The sequence below is a fragment of the Arvicola amphibius genome, chromosome 9 (assembly GCF_903992535.2).
Source record: "Arvicola amphibius chromosome 9, mArvAmp1.2, whole genome shotgun sequence".
Taxonomy (NCBI): domain Eukaryota; kingdom Metazoa; phylum Chordata; class Mammalia; order Rodentia; family Cricetidae; genus Arvicola; species Arvicola amphibius.
The window spans coordinates 19114959-19135212 of record NC_052055.2 but is presented as its reverse complement, the minus strand read 5'-3'; the positions used below and the strand labels follow the sequence as shown (position 1 = coordinate 19135212).

The following is a 20254-nucleotide window of genomic DNA, read 5'->3' as shown; positions in this document are numbered from 1 at the left end:
GAAAGGCAGAACACAAACCGCATGTGCCAATGACCTCACTAACCACTGCTAAGGACATGAGTTTTCTTCTTACAGTATTAGGATTAAACACAGGGCTGGTGTGTTCTATCTTAAGATTTATTTTTAATTTGTCTCTGTGTGGGGTACAGGTGTCCTCAGAGGTCCTGGAACTGGAGTTACTGGTGGCTGTGAGCCACCTGATGTGGGTGCTGGGGGCTAAACTCTGTCCTCTCAAGAGCAGGACATACTCTTAACCACTGAGCTTATTCAGTGTTAAAACTATAAGATGAAATTCCAGTCCCCAGGAATTCTTTCTTAAAGGAATAGTTATTTAATGTGCATGAGTGTTCTGCTTGCACAGATGTATGTGTACCATGCGTGTGCAATGCCCATGGAGCCCCTGGAGCTAGAGCTACTGCTCAGGACCCAGGAACTGTTTCTTCATTCACAGATTTTTCTTTCATTTTTCTAATGATCTACAAGCAGCTTAATTACCTTCACAATTACCTAAAGATAAAAATATTTTTCAATTACATACAGAAAAGGTAGATGTACAAAGATGGTTATTACTAAAAATTGTAGACAATTTAAGCATTTAAGATTTATTATTTTTATTTTATGTGTATGGGTGTTGTGCCTGCATGTATTTAAGTGCACACGTGTGCACAGAGTGCCATAGAGGGCAGTGGAGTACCCTACTCCACCCTGGAACTGGAGTTACAGATGGTTTTTTGGCTGCTGTGTATGTACGGGGAATTGAACCTGGGTCCTCGGGAAGAGCAGTTGGGGCTCTTGCCCAGTGAGCTGTCTCTCCAGCCCAAACATTTAAGTTTAAATAATGTATGTCTCAACAGCAGCCACTACGGATGATAACTATGAAAATCCATAGCCATTCAGAAAGACACTTGCATCATACTGTCCTAATTAATACTGAATGAGTAACAAAATGTTTTTCTCAAATAAAAACTTGCATTAACCATTCTTTTCAATGATAAAAACTGAAATATATACCCTAACCACATGCTTGCTAATTTAATTCCAGGCAATTCAGATTTATATTTCTTGCTTCATGTTCCTACTGAAGGTTCAGAGACTCTCCCTTATCTAAATGCTCAACATGCAGCCGCTCAGATTTGGGAGGGTCCTGGGTTCTGAGCACCATGCACTGCGCAGGGTGGAAAAGTTCACTCGGGCCTTCAGAAAAAGGGTACTTCAGTCCCTGCTACATAAAGGCTTGTCGAGAGCTTAGCAAACGGGAAGCCATTGTGAGGCCAAAGCTGGGCTCCAGGTGGAGCCGCAGACCTGCGACTGCACTGCCAGAGAGCTGCGAATCTAAGCATCGCACATATGCATTCCGACATGCGCTAACTTACAATCCCGGGTGACATGATATTCTGCTTCAAGAGTAAATAAAATGCACAATATAAACCACAGAGCAGCAGTCTGCAGGGGCTGAAGGACAGCGCTCCCCCCACAGCCTGCTGGCCTCTACCTTCTCATAAAGTCGCTTCTGTGATTCGAGCTCCAGCTGCCTCATTTCCAGGTCGCTGGCCGTGGCAGCAATCTCTTCATCTCTCATTTGTACCTATGGACAAATCACAAATTGTCAAGGTCCTTATGAACTCACAGCACAATTTTTCTTAGATTTAATAATATTGTAATCAGGGTATTCCATTAACAGCACTCCAAAAACAGCAACCACCAGGAACTAGGTTTAAAACAGAGTAGCTGGTTGTACTCTCAGAATTGAGGGCTAATCTGGGTTAAGCTTGTGTTTTTAAAAAGCATGCACAAGCCGGGCGGTGGTGGCGCACGCCTTTAATCCCAGCACTCGGGAGGCAGAGGCAGGCGGATCTCTGTGAGTTCGAGACCAGCCTGGTCTACAAGGGCTAGCTCCAGGACAGGCTCTAAAGCTGCAGAGAAACCCTGTCTCAAAAAAACTAAAAAAAAAAAAAAAAAAAAAAAAAAAACAAAAAAAAAAAAAAAAAAAAAAAATAAAAAGCATGCACAGCTGCCATATGCCCATGTAGACAGACGGACTAGCAGGTGGCAACTCTTCCCCATTACAGCAACCAGCTCCCAGTTACGGAAAATCAACAACTGCAAATTAGGGTGGAGAGAAACAATGCTTACTCTTATAAAAATAACGCATTCAATTGTAAAAAAGCTTTAACTGACTTGACAACTGGTAAGTCCAGGTTTCTTGTGACTTGTCTGACTGCTCTGTGCTCTGCACGGACCGTGCTTACTGGAGCTCACTACTGTCCCCAAGTCTAATTACTTGGGGCTCTCAGTTGTGTAAGACAGGAGTTGGGTAAGGGACTCTCTACAGCATCTTCCTAAGTATTTGGCTGCCTACAGACCCAGTTATTTTTAAGGGAGAGAAGAGAGTAAATGATGTGTATTTGGAAAAAAACAACAAAACCACAACCAATCAGCTATCCAACTGTCAATCCCCATCCATTCATTCAGCGAACATGTAATGACTGTAGGGCTGTGATCTTGGTCACTACCAAATGCCTGCTGACTAAAGCACGTGCTATTAAATACTCAAGAGAAGAAGCATAAGGATAAAAAATAAGGATACCGTGGGATGCAGAGACACACACTCAAGGGGTAAAATAAACAGCGTGCAACTGACCTCGAGGAAGTTACGGGAAAAGCACTAGCTAAGGGAAGGTCTGGGCATGAAGCCTGGTCCTGGCAGCAGAGGGGAAGGAGAGTATGGAAGGAGAGCACCACTCTCTGTGGAGGGCCCAGTCATCGATTATGAATTTTCAGAGATACAAAGAGCTCTACAAGAAGATCACACGAGTCTGTGTGTAGATGTCCACAGGCACGTACACAGCCCCTGCTGGAGCTGGGGCAGAGTAGAGCACAGCACTGGAACAGGCAGCCAGAAGGGCATGCAGGGTCTCCCCTCTGCTGCTTAGAAGAATCAGGACACCTCACTGTATGTCAAGAGGATCTGGGATAAAGACATCAGAGTTCTGAGCATGGACCACTTTTGGGAAAGAATATATGCTTTTTATTAAGAATACAAAGCTATTAATTTGATTCACTGGATGAAGTAATTTAAAAGAACTGCAGAGTGTAAAAGCCAACTAAAATTAATTAGCCCTAAACAAAACAAGAATTAAATTAAACGTTTTACAAGACATATTTTATTGAAACTAGGTTTTAAGTTTCCAAGATTAATGCATAAATTGAATACAATCCTAATGAGAAGAATTTCAGTCAAAGGGAGAAAGGACTCAGAAAGATGGGATTCTCCATTTGGAATTAAGTATTTCAGAATATTGAGTCAAATAAAGAAGAACAAGGAGTGAAGACCAGGGCAGGCTAAAGAGTCACAGCTGCTGTCACTCAGTGTGCTGCTGGACAGCACCAAAGAAGGTGAAGACTGAGGAGACAAGCAAGTCTATGCAGTAACAATGTTACCCAGCACGTGGGTGCTAACAATGGTGCTGGGGCAATGGCATGCTGTCTAGGTCCCTAACTCACTCCCGATAGTCAATGCTCAGATACACCTGCAAGCCTTTTCTACAAAGTAACAGAGGGTAAATATTTTAGGCTTTGAGTGTCACAAGGTTTGATACAAGTACCCACTTTGCAAATAATTTTAAAATTAAGATATTATTAAAAACAAATGACACTATTAACATTTTTAAGAGGTAAGGTAGCCGGGCGGTGGTGGCGCACGCCTTTAATCCCAGCACTCGGGAGGCAGAGGCAGGCGGATCTCTGTGAGTTCGAGGCCAACCTGGTCTACAAGAGCTAGTTCCAGGACAGGCTCTAAAAAAGCTGCAGAGAAACCCTGTCTTGAAAAACCAAAAAAAAAAAAAAAAAAAAAAAAAAAAAAAAAAAAAAAAAAAAAAAAAAAAAAGAGGTAAGGTAAAAGCCAGCTGAAGATACTTACAACAGAGAAGGGCTATATCCCAGCCATACACTGCAGGGCATACAAAGCTATACAAACTGCAAAGGTGAATGAATGCAGGCTGCAGCCTATCTAGTTAGAAATGTCACAGTTAATCGGGAGACATTTCATCTGCAAAGACTAACCTGGGTTTTGTTTTTAGAAAATGGTTAATTACAATCTTTTCCTGTGGGTCTTTTTTTTTTTTTTTTTTTTTTGGTTTTTTTGAGACAGGGTTTCTCTGCAGCTTTAGAGCCTGTCCTGGAGCTAGCTCTTGTAGACCAGGCTGGTCTCGAACTCAGAGATCCGCCTGCCTCTGCCTCCCGAGTGCTGGGATTAAAGGCGTGCGCCACCACCGCCAGGCTTTTCCTGTGTTTTTAAAGGTGGAGGAGGATTTATATTTTCTTATGTTTATATAAATTTTATTTGCCTTCTATTTTTGTGCCATGTTTTAAAGACTGTTTAATGTCTTTCCATGTTGTCTTTATGTATCAGCTCTCTTCACTGTGGCTATATTCACTGGTGAGTTCGCCATGGTGAATCACTTTTACACATGTAAAACACCTACACCCAGACATCTCAGCTGTAGAGATGAGGAAGCACAGGAAGTCAGCTCTCTAGCTCCAGATGTTCTGGACTGGAATTCTTTCTGTATTGATCACATGTGAATTTTTATCATAGAGAAGAATATCTCCCCCAGTTCACAATCAACACCTGGCAGGCTTTTACTTCTAAACAAACAGTCATTAAATTGACTAATTTCTTGGTATAATGATAGCTTAGCCAGGCAGTGGTGGTGTGTATCTTTAATCCCAGTACCTGGGAAGCAGAGGCAGGTGGATCTCTGTGAGTTTGAAGCCGGCCTGGTCTACAAAGCGACTTCCAGAGTTCCAGGACAGCCAGGACTGTTACACAGAGAGAAGCCTTGTCTTGAGGACCACCCCCAAAGGATAGCTGAATGTAAAAGGAAATAGAACTGGGGGAGCTGTATTAGTATTGTCATGGACTCTAGCACCATTATGTAATTTGAAGGTGCTCGTTCCATGAGGCTAAAGGGAGGGCTTGAGCAAGATTAAAGCTGATGAACCTTTCTCTCAATTTCGTCCTCCAGCCGGCGCAGCTCCATCTCACGCTGATCTTGCTGAAGCTTGAGAAAGCGTCTCCTAGCAGCATCCTGTAAGCGCATTTCCTTTATCTTCAGCTCTCTTTTCGCAGCAGCCAGCCTGAAAAACAAACTATATCAAAGCACTCTCCAACACACCTTTGATTTTTTTTTTTTTTTTTACCACTGAGTTGCTTGTGCTATTTGGACACATTTTGTCCACTATAACACAACTGTGCTTACAAGAAACAAAACCAGTACTCAAGAGGGTCATGGTGAGGCAACTGGCCATCCTTTCAACTTACCTTCCAACAGTCTACCTGTGAGCTACTTTCCCAGTGCCCTGATGGAATCCAGGGTCGTCTTACATGCAAGGCCAGTGTTCTAACAGCAAGCTGCAGCCAAATGCTATCACATCATTTCAGTACAAGTGATACTCTTCAACTAGAGGATCACCATAAAACCACTACAATGGCGTCAAGCAGGGCACCCACATCCTTTGTAGCTTTAGTGGAGGTCATCAGCTCTGCAATTGCTCTAAATCACCCAGAGAAATAAGACTCAACAAACACGGGGAGAAGCCAGTTTCCCAAGTGTGCGTGAGGCACACACCTGTTTCCCTAGTACTAGGGAAACTTGGGCAAGAGATTTCTACCTTTGCCAAAGTGTAAAAGTCTAAAACCTTACTTTATGTATACGAGTGTTTGCCTGCATGCATGCATGTGCACCACATGCATGCCTGGAGCCTGTAGAAGTCGTAAGAAGCATTGGACTCTTAAGAGCTGAAGTTACAGATGGTTGTGAATGCCTTATGGTGCTGGGAACCAAACCCAGGTTCTCCTATAGTAAGCAAATACTCTTAACCACTAAGTCATCTCTCCAGCTTCTTGCTAAAGATCTTATTTGTTTGCTGGCTTCGAGACAGGGTCTCACTGCGCAACCTTGGTTGTCCCGGCTATCCTTGAACTCAAGAGATCCACATGCCTCTGCCTCATAAATAGTGGTATTAAAGACATGCACCACCACACTTGGCATTGCCAAGGTTCTAAATGCATAAGTAGATAAGCGATTTATGTTTCAATTTGTTTGGATCATATAGTTATGATTAAATATAGTTTTAAAAGTTACATTGTGCTGGGTGGTAGTGACACATGTCTTTAATCCAAGCACTTGTGAGGCAGATGCAGGTGGATCTCTTTGACTTCGAGGTCAGCCTGGTCTACCCTGTCTCATAAAACAAACAAAAAAAGCTCCAAAAATTATGTTGCACCAAAAGTGATTTTCTAATACTCTATTACAAAGCATTTCTGCCTAACATAGAATGATTTTTTTTAAAAAAAGAACAAAACAGAGAAAAGGTCTCACTCTGTAGCCTAGGCAGGTCTGGAACCTCACTATGAAGCCCAGACTAACCTTAAACTGGCAATCCTCCTGCCCCAACCTCCCCAGGTGTTGGGATGACAGGCATGAATCATGCCTGGCTTAGAGTGAACACTGCTAAGTAAGTTTTTCAAAATACATTAGAGCTTATATTACATCTGAAAATTCATGCAGGGGGCCAGATGCAACACTGCTTTAGAATTTTACGACATAAAGTTTAGGTGGCATATGCACTTTTTATTACCTTACATATTTGCTTAATGGAAATTACACTGCGTAACTTTACAAGCAATGTTCTATGTAAGAAAGGCAAAGGAACAGAACTTATCTGACTCCTGTCCTCAGTTTCCCATAGCAGTGGGTTATACCTGTGTCCTCGGTCATGTGGACTGCACCTGTGTTCTCAGTCATGTGGACTGCACCTGTGTCCTCGGTCATGTGGACTGCACCTGTGTCCTGGATCATGTGGACTGCACCTGTGTCCCTGCTGGGTCACGAGGACTGCACCTGTGTCCTGGGTCACGAGGACTGCACCTGTGTCTTGGGTCACGAGGACTGCACCTGTGTCCCTGCTGGATCATGCGGACTGCACCTGTGTCCCTGCTGGGTCATGAGGACTGCACCTGTGTCCCTGCTGGGTCATGAGGACTGCACCTGTGTCTCTCATGAGGACTGCACCTGTGTCCTGGGTCATGAGGACTGCACCCGTGTCCCTGCTGGGTCACAAGGACTGCACCTGTGTCTCTGCTGGGCCATTTTCTCTTCCTCTTGCAGAAGCATCTCTCTTCTCGTCTCCTCAGCTCTACGAAGCAGCTCCTGCTTCTGGTACCAAGCCTCATCCTCAGCTCTCTGTTCATCGACTTCAGCTTGCATATTTTCAACTGTCTGCCTGAAGTAGACAATATTTATTATTATAAAAACACAAACAAGAAAGTGAAGTAATTTAATTCAAAACAACCAAGAAATAAAATGTAGGACCTGCTGAAAGTCCACTATGTGGTTTTATTTTCAGATACAGGAGGAATTGGGCATCTTTGAAGACACCTCTAGCCTTCAAATTTGGATTTTATGCACATACTTTAGAATTCAAACTGACTTCTCATTAAAAGCTTTTACTTGGGGTTGGAGAAAAGGCTCAGAGGTTGAGATTGTGTGCTGCTCTTGCAGAGGACCAGGTTCGATTTCTAGTACCCATAACCACCTGTAACTCCAGGGGACCTGCCATTCTCTGGTCTCAATGGGCACCTACACACACACAGTGCCCACAAACCCATGCAGGGACACATACATACACATAAATAAAAATAACCTAAAGAAAAAAAGCCTTTCTTATTTACAATGTTTTGTTTATATCAAGAATAATTACATGATTACCTCTCTCTCAAGAAATCCAATTCATCATTCCTGATCCTTTCTCGTTCCTGTGTCTGATAGTCCACAATAAACTTTGGATATTGATTAAATATGGGATATTGCCCTTTGGTCAATGCAACAAAAGCATCCAGCATGCTTCTTGGATGAATATCAGCAGGCGTAGTCTCCATGAGACGATAAACTTCTCTAATTACAACATTTATGTCCAGGTTATTCCGATGGTGAAAAAAATACTGTAAGAAAACTTGATGTTTAAATCAGAGTTTATGCAGTAAAGCTAACTACTACTCAAAAGTAGTAAAAACGAGGACACCATGAGATGCAGAGGCGTACATTCAAAGGGGCAAGAGAAACAGCAACTGACCTTAAGAAGATTGGGGGAAACACTAGCTGGGTGAGGCCTGAGCTTTGAAGCCAGAGTTGTGGAGCACAGAGAGGGGAAGGGGAGGCTCTCTGTCACTGTGTAACAGTTTAGGCTCCTGCAGAATTTGCTACAAAGTCCAAACTAGCCTCAAACTTGTGACCCTCCTGCCTCAGCCTCCTAGTGCTGCTATCACACGTCTCAGGCCTATAATTCCAGCACTAGGAAGCAAAGGCCGAGGACTGCTGTGAGTCCCAGGCTAGCCTGTGCTACAGACTGAGTTTGAGCCAGCCTGGGCTACATAACAAGCTGTTGTCTCAATAATCCGAAACTGGCTATGCACAGTAAATAAAACTCTCAAGTTCCACCTATACACATTTCCAGACAAATACAGACCAAAGGAGCCACGCATGAGATCATTCAAAGAACAAGCAACAATCAAGTGTTAAATGCTCTTTACAAAGGAGAAAACAGTACAGTTATAACAACCTGCTTATCAATAATCACGAGGTCAGGGATGTGGTCCAGCATTTTATCTATTATATTCCCACCACCTAACATCAATGCCTGACCCTGTAGGCTCTCAGTAAAGAAATGTACTTCTTAGCATAAACAAATGAGATTTGAGAACTTCTTGTTTGGGGTTTGTTGTTGACTCAGTGAGTGATGGGACGGAACCCGGGGTCTTGTGTGTGCTAGGCAAACACTCCACCATTGACCATATTTCCAGCCTAGAGAACCCTCTCCATGGACGGGTATTTACCTCAATATCATCCTTAAGAGTAGAGTTGAGCAAAGGTGCTCTAGAGCAGGTATTGTAGGCCACCACGGCCATCAGGAGGAAGGAAGGGTGATTGGAGAAGACATTATCAAACAAGCGGAGCCACTCCTCTCTTGTCAGCACTTCTGAGAACACAGTTTCAAGGAGAGGCCAGGCGTACAGCTAAAGCAAACAAGAAACGGATATCACACTGATAATCTAAAAGTCAAAAGAGTCAATGGAAATTTAAATTATGCAGTACATATATTCAGTGTTTAATTATGAAAAGAACTTTGTGAATTTGGGCAACAGGTCTGCTTTACCCCAGGCCAGAGATCAACCCAGGGCCTTGTGGACACAAGGCAAGTGCTCGACCACTGAACTGCACCCTCAGCAACTATCTGGACTCTCTTCATAGACTTTCAGGAAGGCAACTTAATAAAGAAGAATGGCGAATTGTTAAAAAATACAGACTGCGGCCGACAGCTCAGCAGGCAGTCCCATCAAGCTAGATAACCCAAGTGTAAGTCCTGCACACATGCCCACAAACGTGTACACACACACACACACACACACACACACACACACACACACACACAAATAAATTAATCTAAAAATAAAAATTACAAAGTAGAATATATCTTTCATTATTCATTGGGGGAAATACTGCTTTATCCATAGCAAAGTCAATCCTGGCTCTCACAATAGATATGGCATTCTAAAGTCCTTCTTACCTGGGAGGTCACATCTCACAATAGAGATGGCATTCTAAAGTCCTTCTTACCTGGGAGGTCACATCTCGCTCTATAAAGTGCTGCAGCAGTTCCTTGTCATGAAATGCCAAAACATTTTCTATCATGCTAAGAATATTGATGGGAGGGTTAGGAAAGTACTCAAACCAATGTTGACACCAATTGACTACAAAGGAAAAAAATAATCAGAAATTTTGTCTTTAAATACTTTTATGTATTATAAAAGAATTTTTTGAGACAGTCTCAGTGTGTGTGTGTATCTATGTATGCATGCATGCATGTATTCATATTCCCAGGCTAGTATCAAACTCCTGGAGCTCCTGTCTCAGCCAACCTAATGTTGGGATTACAGGCAACGGCACTGGAACTTTCTATCTCTAGCTCTGTGGGTTGGACACAGGGGCCTTATACATGCCAGGCAAAGCTACTGCTAAGCTGTACCCCCAGCTATTTACTCATTCATTTATTTAGTTAGTTATAGGCTCTAAGGCAGGCCTTGCACTTGTGGTCCACCTGCCCCAGCCTCTGGATCGCAGCCCTGTTCCACCAGCCCCAATGAAATAATTTTTTTATTTTGCTCTTCGATATGCTCATGAATAAAGAAGAGTTAATATCTTTTTAGTTTCTAGAACATGAAACATAACCATGGTGTTAATATATTAACTTAGGCATATAGAGAATTTGCCAATTTCTTCAGAGAAGTCATTGAAAATGTGTCAATAAAAACACGTGTAGACACACACACACACACACACACACAAACACACACACTTCCAAACCATTCCTAATCCAACATGTTGGCCCTTCTGGTTCCTGCTGACTCCTGTATTTTCTGTCTTTGATTAACAAAGGGCTATGTGTTTGGTTTACCCTTATTGTCAACTTGACAGGACTTAAAATCACCCAGGAGACAAACCTCTGGGCATGTCTGTGAGGACAGCTCCAGAAGTCTCGCTGAGACGAGGAGAGCCCCCATCAGTACTGTGGCTCTGCTCCATGATGGGGCCCTAGGAGGCATAGGGGAGAGCGTGTGGTACATCGGCACCAGTGGGTACTTCCTGCTGCAGCCTGTGGACACTCTGCTGCCGTGACTCCCCTCCCATGATGGACCATGAGCCGTCAGCAATTTAAGCTGTGTTCCTTGATGCTATGACCACCCATCACAAACCAGCAGCAGAGGTTTCAACAGCAGCGCACTATACTGTCTATAAGGGCCTTCTAACTCTAGAACTCTATTACTTCATTTATTGCCATACATTGAAATCTGAGCTAATAATTAAGCCAGAAACAAGATCTTGCCAAGGTTTCCACCTCTTTAACTGCTGCTGTGGGAATGACACATGCAGTGAATTACTGGAGCAGACTGCCCTGACTAGCCTGAGAATGTGGGTCCTCTGTGCCTCGGCCTCATCTCTAGAAAGGGGATAGCCTTAGCCATTGCACAGGGTGGCTACGAGGGGAAAATGAGCAAACAAAACTCCAACACCGAGAACAACGCATCATACAAACTGCTCAACTTTAGGAGCCTCAAATATGGGGGAGAGGGCAGCAGCTAGCACCTGGGCACTAACCAGCAGGCCCTGTGTGCAAAGGGCTCCAGTGGACAGCGGTTCTCTGAAAACAACCAATCCCCACCTAGTGTTAGACCTGCTTCTTTCTAACCGAGTCTAGCCTGCAACAATAGTGTCTAAAAACTCCAACTCTCCACGTATAAGTGACTGACGTGTTTACTTCTGCTCTAAACTTGACTGTTTCATACTTCCTGATTCAAAAATAAAGAGCTCTAGGTTCCCTAAGGGTGGCAAAGGTGCCAAGACACCAGGAAGGTTTGGTTCTGCAGTCATGAAGTACTTACTTATGAGAGTAGCAACAACTTCAAAACAGATGAGCTGATTGTTCTGGAATAATTTTACAAATGGGAAAGCCAAGAGTGGAAGATACGGTGTGTCACTGAAGATCGCAGACCAGTGAGCTAATGCAGAGAGGGTTCTGGAAATGAGAAAAGGAAATAAAAACTAGAAAGGGATAGCATTATTAAAAATGTCTGAGTAACTGATTGGATTTGGTGGAGACTTTCTCTCTTATCCCCATCAGATAGTTCCCCTCTTCAGAAGCACTGGGTGGTGGCGGCGCACGCCTGATTTCAGCAATGGAGAGGCAGAAGCAGGCAGATCTCTGGGAATTCAAAGCCAGCCTAGTCTACATTGTGAAGTCCAGGTCAGCCAGGTATATAAGGTGAAATCCCATTAAAACCAAACCAAAACCCAAAACCCAATCTGCCCTTATCACCAATAAAAGAACTTAAGCCCATGCAAATGGTGGTTTACATAAATATGTGTTCTGTGCCTGAAGTTTTCAGTTAATACTGGAAACGTTCACATCAGTCTATGAAGCATAAATATCTTCATGATGTTTTCTTGGTGCCTATGAGAGCTTTGTGCTGAGGAATCTCATTTATTTAAATAAGGTTCCTGTCATTGGGCCTTGGGGTCTTTCTGCTTTTCTAAACAATGCTGCACTGAGTACCATTATAGATGCCTCCTCCTTCAAGAGGGAAAGCAGGTGGGTAAGCACATAAGATATGCACAGCTGTAATTTCAGCAGCCACCGCCACACAACCCGCCACGGAATGTCTGTGTACACTGCCACTGACACCGTGAAGGGATCTCTGTTTTCTCAAGGCTCCTCACAGTCCTGTCAACATTGTGTGATGGATATTCTTGGTTGTCAACTTGGCTATATCTGGAAATAACTAAAACGGGAGTGGCTGAGCACACCTGTGAGGGATTTTTTCTTAATTAATTCATTTGAAGTGGGAAGACCCACTTTTAATCTCTGAGGTGGGCAGACCCACCTTTGGCAGCAGTGTATGTAAAGGACAAGGAAGAAGGAAGCGTGTTCTGTCTGCTTGCCTTCACTCTCGCTGGCAAGCCCGTCTTTCACAGGCTTTACAGCCTTTAGGACTCTGGCGCATACTGAAGATCAGCTAGAATCTAGCCTCGTGGACCGAACAAGTACTGGATCCTTGGACTCCCCGCTGGGAGACAGGTGGACATCATTGGACTAGGTGGACAACAGATTTTTAAGCCATTCTAATAAGTCCCCTTTCTGAATTCATTCAGACTCATACACATTTCTGCCAAACTTTATCTTATTTTGAAATTTATTATTATTACTATTTTGGTTTTTTGAGACAGGGCTTGAGTAGCCCTGGCTGTCCTAGAACTCACTTTGTAGCTATCTATTGCACAGGGTGGCTACAAAGGAAAATTAGCAAACAAGTGAAATACCAGCCCTCTCATGACCCGCCCACTGGAAAGGCCTATGTTTAAATCTAAGTGTATAATATATAAACTTATTATTTGGGGCACTCTAAGATAATTAATTTGGTATTTCGAAGACTGGCTAAAAAAAAGTTGATGTTGTCTTTCTTTGTATGTATGTTTTACATGTGTGTGAGGGAGCCCAAGTGCCCGTGAGAGGAGACCAGAGGACAATCTCAGCTGCTGTCCTCAGGTGTCCTTCACTTTTTGTTTGAGACAAGGTCTCTTCTTGACCTGGGACTTCACTGACGGAGCCAGACTAATTAGTGGGTTGCTGAGCTGCCAGGGACCTGCCTGTCTCTGCCTCTGTCTTACCGTCACTGGGAATGCAAATATGCACAGTCTCCAGATTTCTGTGGGGGCTTTGGGGACTGAACTCAGATCCTTGGGCAAGTGCTTTATGAACTGAGCCATTTCCCCAACCCCTGGAAATTTTTCTTTATAGAAATTTCCCACAAAATAAAAGAGAAGGAATGACAGAGCTAGATGGTCAGTGTTTTGCTAATCTCTGGGACACGACAGATCTAGACGCTCATCACCAATGACCAGTACCACCTTCAAGAGAGAAACAACCAGGGACTGTCAGTCTCCTAACAGAAACACACAAACCACCTATGATGTCTCCCAGTAAATCCAACTGAAGAAAATTAATACCCCAACTTTCTCCCCGCCCCCCTTCAAGACAGGGTTTCTCTGTAGCTTTGGAGCTAGCTGTCCTGGAACTGACGAGTGCTGGGATTAAAGGCGTGCGCCACCACAGCCTGGCAATGTCCTACCTCTTGTCAGGACCTTTCACGCATGATCAGTGGCGAGTACATCATGGATAAAGAGAAATAGGGCAAACACTAGGAAAGCAATAAACCACCAGAATCCAGAAAATCTTTGGTAGAGTATGTAAGGTAATTCCTGGTTCTTCACCAAATACATTGCCAGGGAAACAAAGAGAACCTGTAGATTAAAAGAGGCTCCAGGGGGTCTGTGTGGTGGTGGCACACGCCCAGACTCACAGCTCTCATGAGGTAGAAGGGCTAAAGTTCCAGCACTGCTTCCAAAAAGCCAAATAAACAATAAAATAGGAAAATAAAAGAGACTTCGAGGGGGTGGGGTCGATCAAACATTGTTTGTGTAACTTGTTTGAATTCAGATTTGAACAAGTTTACCATAACATTTCCCACGTCAGTCAGTAGTGGGGACGCTGACTGGGTATGCGGGTACAGGAGTGAGCCTTCTTGTCGATGACAATGGCAGTGCGCATGCTCGGGCTAGAGGACCGGTGTCTCCAGCCTTGAAAGGCACACATACAAACACTTAGCACACATGTGCATGCATGTCCAGGGAGGAACACTGCAGTGGGAGGGTCCACGGCAGCTGCTGAAGCTAGCGAGGGCACAGGCTGCTCCTGGTGACCTACTTTTACATAAGCTTGTGGTTTCTCATCAGAAACATGTAACTCTGAAGAAAGGTCTTGGATTTTAGAGACCAGAAGCAACTCCAGCTCTAACAAAAGTGACCGTATCACATTACCTAATCTCTCTATGCCTAGTTTCTTTACCTGTAATGTAAATTAAATCCACATTTACCTAGCAATGAAGATGCTTGTGAAGACGCTCAGCCTTGTGATGTGACACAATGCCACCTACGAAGTCCACCCTTGAAAACTGTGCGATACAGTGACTGAAAAGCAATCTTCCAATGTTTTACGTACGCTCACAGCTTTGTGCTCCGCCCCAAGCATGGGTGGGCTGCGGCTGGACATAAGGGCTTACAACTAGCATTTACCACGTGTCTACTATGAACCAGACACTGCTGTAAACATTCCAAGTGATACGCTCTTCAAACACCCCAATAATCTCAGTGTTGGGGTGATTAGCTCCCATTCCATTTCCTGCCAAAAATTTAAGGATGGGAGAGGAAAGACATATCCTTTATCAGTTATTAAATGACGGAATAAAGAGTCAACACTAGGTCTTCTGTCTTAAACCCCAAGCTCTTTCCACTACTTTGCATTGTTCCTTTAGATTACTGGAGAGAGTATGATTTTCTGGTACATAGCACAAACTAACACCCATACACGATGTGTGTATGTTTTGTTTTTAAAACAATCCTACATACCAGACAAGGGCCAAGCGATACTTTATGAGAAGGGGATTTGGAAAACGTGCAGTTCCTGGGTCCCATCCCCATGCATGGCTGCAGTGTGCTGAGCGTACCTCTGCAATACTCTCAGGAGCTTTCTACTTTTGATGGGGTATTTCTTCTGAAGGTTGAGATAAGCCACATGAGTCCCCTTATCCACCAAGCTACTAAATGCAGTATGATTTTCAGGCAGTTGTAGTAAAGAGCGCCAAATAAACATTCTGAAACAAAAATTTAATTTTAAATAAATAAAAAAAAACCTGCTTTGAATAAAACTGACTTAGAATGAAAGAATCTAGTTTTACCTGTATTTTGTTGGATATTCCCCATAGCCTTTCAATAAGATTTGCAAACGTTTTTTATTTAATCCTTCGGACAATTCATTCTACAAAAAGATTGCATCGGTAAGTGACAGCCGTGGAACTGAAAACATGGCAGTCTAGTCCATAGTGACTGCCAGACTTCAGAACACAACATGGCAGTCTAGTCCACAGTGACCGCTAGACTTCAGAACACAGGCAGAGGACGGGCAGGGGGCACATGCTGGCAACTCAGCACTCAGAGAGTGGGCTGCAGGGTCATGAGTTTGAAGCTAGCCTGAGCTACAGGGAAGCTCCTCTTTCAAACAACCCAACAGAACTAAACATAATATACAGTAAGAAATATTCATGCCCCCAGACCTTCCATCCATGCTTCCTCTCTCCTGCCCCCCAAGTATGGCCATACAAGCATATGACATTCACTCATATTGCCCCCCTAACAAAGCACCAAGAAGGAAGACACCAACCAACACACCTGGAATCTGCTTCATACATTCTTTCATACATGTAAGTTTTATAATTGAAATGCTTATAGAAGAATTATTTAAATTAATGTGAAAAATACCAAGTGTTGCTGGAGAGATGGGATAACTAGAACTCTCTCTCTACTGTGTTAGGAATAGGAATTACTTCAACGGCTTAGGAAAACTGACAGTATTTACTAACCAAACCTATGGTATGAGGCAGAACACATACTTAGTACATATGTATAATGCAAAGATCTCTCCAATACTCACTCTCCCCAGCAAGGAGAGTATTATCACTGAGGCAAAGGACAAAGTCTAGAAGGGAGTGGTAACATTTCATTCTTTAATGTGGGTACTGGTAGCCTGGGTGTATTCAGTTGCTGAAAATTTACTGTGTACTTTGCATGTGCACTGTACTGTCAATAAAAACGTTCCTTGAAGATAATGTTAAACATTTCTATGAAGATTTATATTTTCTATTTCAAAATAATATATATGCTTTGCAGAAAAAAACATTTAAAAAAGAGCAGAAAAACATGGGGCAATAAGATGGCTCAGTGTTTTGGCAAAAGTGCTTGCTGCACGAGCTTGGTGACCTGAGTCTGACTCTTGGAACTCACAGTGGAAGGGGAGAACTGACTTGAAAGTTGTCCTGATCTCAACGAGTTCACATTCATGCGCACGCATGCACACACGCACATGCATGCACTCATGGACTTGCTCACACTCATGCGCACTTACACTTAATTTTAGGTGTTATTTATTTATTTATTTATTCATTCATTCATTCATTCATTTATTGTACAGTATTCTATCTGTGTGCATGCCTAAGGGCAGCAGACCTCATTACAGATGGTTGTGAGCTACCATGTGGTTACTGGGAATTGAACTCAGAACCTTTGGAAGAGCAGGCAATACTCTTAATCACTGAGCCATCTTTCCAGCACCCACACACTTAATTTTAAAAAACAAAACGTTTTGAACTCTTTCTCCCAGAGTGATCCTACTATTGCCTGTGCAGTGGCAGACTCTAGAGGGGGCCGTGTAAAAAGCATGCTCCCGTTTTTCCCGTTATAACCTTCTACAGCACTAATAAAAATACAACACGAGTCACAAATGGCGTCTAAATTTCCTAACAAGAGCATTAATAAAAGTAGAGAGAAACAGGAAAAAAAAAAACCAATTTCATAATATAACTTATTTAACCCAACATAATCCACTTTAACACATAATCAATATAAAGTCAATTCATAAGATATTTTACATTCCAGGCTTTCCTACTTTCTTACTGCATGTGTTTTACACTTAAAGCACCTTCAGAAACATTTATTTACTTAGCATGTGCATATGTGAACATGTGAGTGCATTCCACAACACAGGTGAAGATCAAAGGACGATTGCCAGAGTTGGTTTTCTCTTTCTACTGTGTGGGTTCCAAAAATGGAACCCAGTTGTTAGGGTTTGTTGTGTTTTGTTTTGAGATAGCATCTCACTATGTAGCTCAGGATCCTGTCTCTACCTTGTAAGTGCTGGAATTGCAGGTGTGTGCCACCGTGGTAGGCTGCTACAGCACATCTCCCCTCAGATTACCACACCTCCAATATCACCAGCCACACCAGCCCTGAAATCACGAGCTGAGCCTACAGCAGGGTCACAGCAAGCTGGAGTCGAATTATAATGCATTCTTACCTCTTTGTTTTCTACGTTACCCGCCAGGTCTTGCTTGAGTGTTCTCGTTTGAATTCTGCTCTCTTTAGATCTTGCTGGCCGCTGTACTCCTCCTGACACCATTTTCATCTTAAGATTACCAGAACTCGGTGTATTATTAGGCAAATCCTCAATCACTTTGACTAAGGGGGGAGGTGGCTGAAGAGGAGGAAAAAAAGGCTTCATGTATTTATGTACCTATACGTATCTGCCACAGTGGGTATTCTTGGAAAGTAGGGCTATTAATATACAGCGACGGCTGTCAGTCCCTTAATGCATCAATGGCTTAAGAGGGCAGCTAGACAAGACCACTCAGAACCCAAGAGCTCGTTTTTTGGGGGGGCTCTCGAGTGGGAAAATCCTACAATCAACTTACTCAAACTGAAATGACTCACTAGAACATTTTCTTCATAAATGGCACTCCTTTTGAAATCAGATGATCTTCCTTATTCAAAGGAAATGAGCAAAAAGGTCACACAGGCCAAGTTCTAAAGTGCCCCCTTCCATGATGTAATTCTTCATCTCGGGGTGGCATCATAATGATTGACCAAATTACGGTCATCTTTAATATTGCTGAACTGTTCATTCTTTAGTTTCAGTTCATTCTAAGTTTTTATTAAGCCTCTATGCTGAAATTATGTCCCCTGCTGGGGCCTCCTCCTTGGCTCTAAGCACAATCTCCCCAAGGCTAGAGCTGGACATGGGACTGAATTCAACTCCTCTCTGTAATGAATATGTAAGGATTCACTGACTTCATTAGAATCACATTGGAAATTCTCTAATGACGGGAAAATGAAGCAAAACTTGGGAGAAAGGGGACAGGTAAGTCAAGGTTTGCACAGGAAAAGCAGCTAGACATTCATGCACCTGCAACAGCCACAGAGACTCTGGGCAATGTGCCCAAAAAGTAAAAGACGAGTCCACTTTGGAGCAAGCTTTCCTTTGCTGTGCTCTCAGTGGGCTGGGCGCACAGCAGCACCAGGAGGTGACTCAGTCTCTTTCCACCTCCTTTAGTCGGTAGTGGAAAATCAAATGAACAGGCTAAAGACACTCAGTGGGATATACTTAATATACTGGTGATTTAAAAAAAATAACATACATTAAATGTTCCAACAAAAAAAGCAGAGCTATGGCATCTATAATTGCATATTTTATGTAATATAGATTATATATGAGAAACAGATTATAATTCCATATGATAGAAAATACATACTCACAAATACACACATGCATGAACACATCTATTAGATGAGTCTTGTCATTTCAAGTACATAATTATATAGAATCATCCCAAGTACTGAATTAGTAGAAACAGAACCACTGATTCCAGGAAAAAGTTAGGGAGCCTCATTTACATATCATCAACTGACTTGTAACACATAACCTTACTTTGATATGTGTTTCTGTTTAAAGATAACTTATTACTGGCCGGACAGTGGTGGTGCACGACTTTAATCCCAGCACTCGGGAGGCAGAGTCAGGCGGATCTCTGTGAGTTCGAGGCCAGCCTGGTCTACAAGAGCTAATTCCAGGATAGGCTTCAAAGCTTCAGAGAAACCCTGTCTCGAAAAACCAAAAACAAAACAAAACAAAAAATTAAAACAACAACAACAACAACAACAACAAAAACCCTTACTGACTTCTCAGCTAATAGCACTAACTCACACCCAAATGAGTTTAGGATATATATTTTCCCTTAAGGCACAACATAGCTTTCTTGTGCTTAAGAAAAACCAGACTGAGCTTGAGCACTATTCTTGAGGGTCCGTAAAACAGTAAAATCACAACAAAAAGAGTCAAAATGTAAAATGCAAAACTCATGATTCTGTGCAGACTCGGAAAGATACTTTGATTATAGCATGAGAGATAAAGCAGTAAAAGCCTTGTCCTACTCAACTGTAGTGGGGCCAAGGGTATTAAAGGAGTGTGGAATGAATGCATCAAGATAATATTAAGAAATCGTAAGACAGAAGAGTGGCTCCGAGGAGAGAGACAACTGTACACAGGTCTGATGGCCTGATTTCTAGCTGGATCCCACCATGTAGCGGCTAGAGAGACCCCCGCCTGAGAGTTGTCCTATGACCTTCATACACATGCCATGGCACACATGTGCCTACATACACACTAAACATTTTAAATCATGAAATGACGAGGGACTGGAGAGACAGCCCAGCGGCTGAGAGCACTGGGTGTTCTTCCAGAGGACCCGGGTCCGATTTCTAGCATTTATGGCAGCTTACAACAGCCTGTAACTCCAGTTGCAAGGGATTGAACACCATCACACAGACATAAAAGCACAGGCAAAACACCAATGTGCACAAAATGAAAAAATTAAATTTATCATAAAAAATGATGAAGAAAACATTATTTTATAAAAATGTCATGTAGAAGATGGATTGATAGGAGGAATAGCCACTGAAGACTGATTTTAGGAAATTTGTTTAAATTACTGTAACTCAGAATTAGTTAATAAAGACCAAGATAGAGAACAGGTAGCAAAGACAGACAATTGACAGATTAACAGACAGATGACAGACAGATGAGAAGATGATAGAGCGTAACAGAGATGATGGACAGATGCATGATAGGTAAATGATAGCTAGGGGATAGAGTAGATGAGAAGTGGCTAGAGACAAATCTCAAACTTAAGAAATCT

At 42.8% G+C, this 20254-nt stretch overlaps 1 protein-coding gene across 4 annotated transcripts in view; it reads right to left on the bottom strand.

Moving 5' to 3' along the window:
- The window catches only part of Tbc1d31 (TBC1 domain family member 31), a 52963-nt gene that overhangs the window by 9374 nt on the left and 23335 nt on the right, over positions 1–20254 (bottom strand). For all 4 annotated transcript variants that reach the window (XR_005286865.2, XM_038342533.2, XM_038342534.2 and 1 more), the window contains 10 exons: positions 17581–17757; positions 15410–15489; positions 15179–15325; positions 11501–11634; positions 9678–9811; positions 8897–9076; positions 7773–8005; positions 7135–7287; positions 5004–5139; positions 1493–1585 (listed from right to left, as the gene is read on the bottom strand). Coding sequence is in view for 3 of the 4 variants with exons in the window: in XM_038342533.2 (XP_038198461.1) it covers positions 1493–1585; positions 5004–5139; positions 7135–7287; positions 7773–8005; positions 8897–9076; positions 9678–9811; positions 11501–11634; positions 15179–15325; positions 15410–15489; positions 17581–17757 (1467 nt within the window). In the remaining variant the exon portion in view is untranslated. The remainder of the gene's footprint in view (positions 1–1492; positions 1586–5003; positions 5140–7134; positions 7288–7772; positions 8006–8896; positions 9077–9677; positions 9812–11500; positions 11635–15178; positions 15326–15409; positions 15490–17580; positions 17758–20254) is intronic.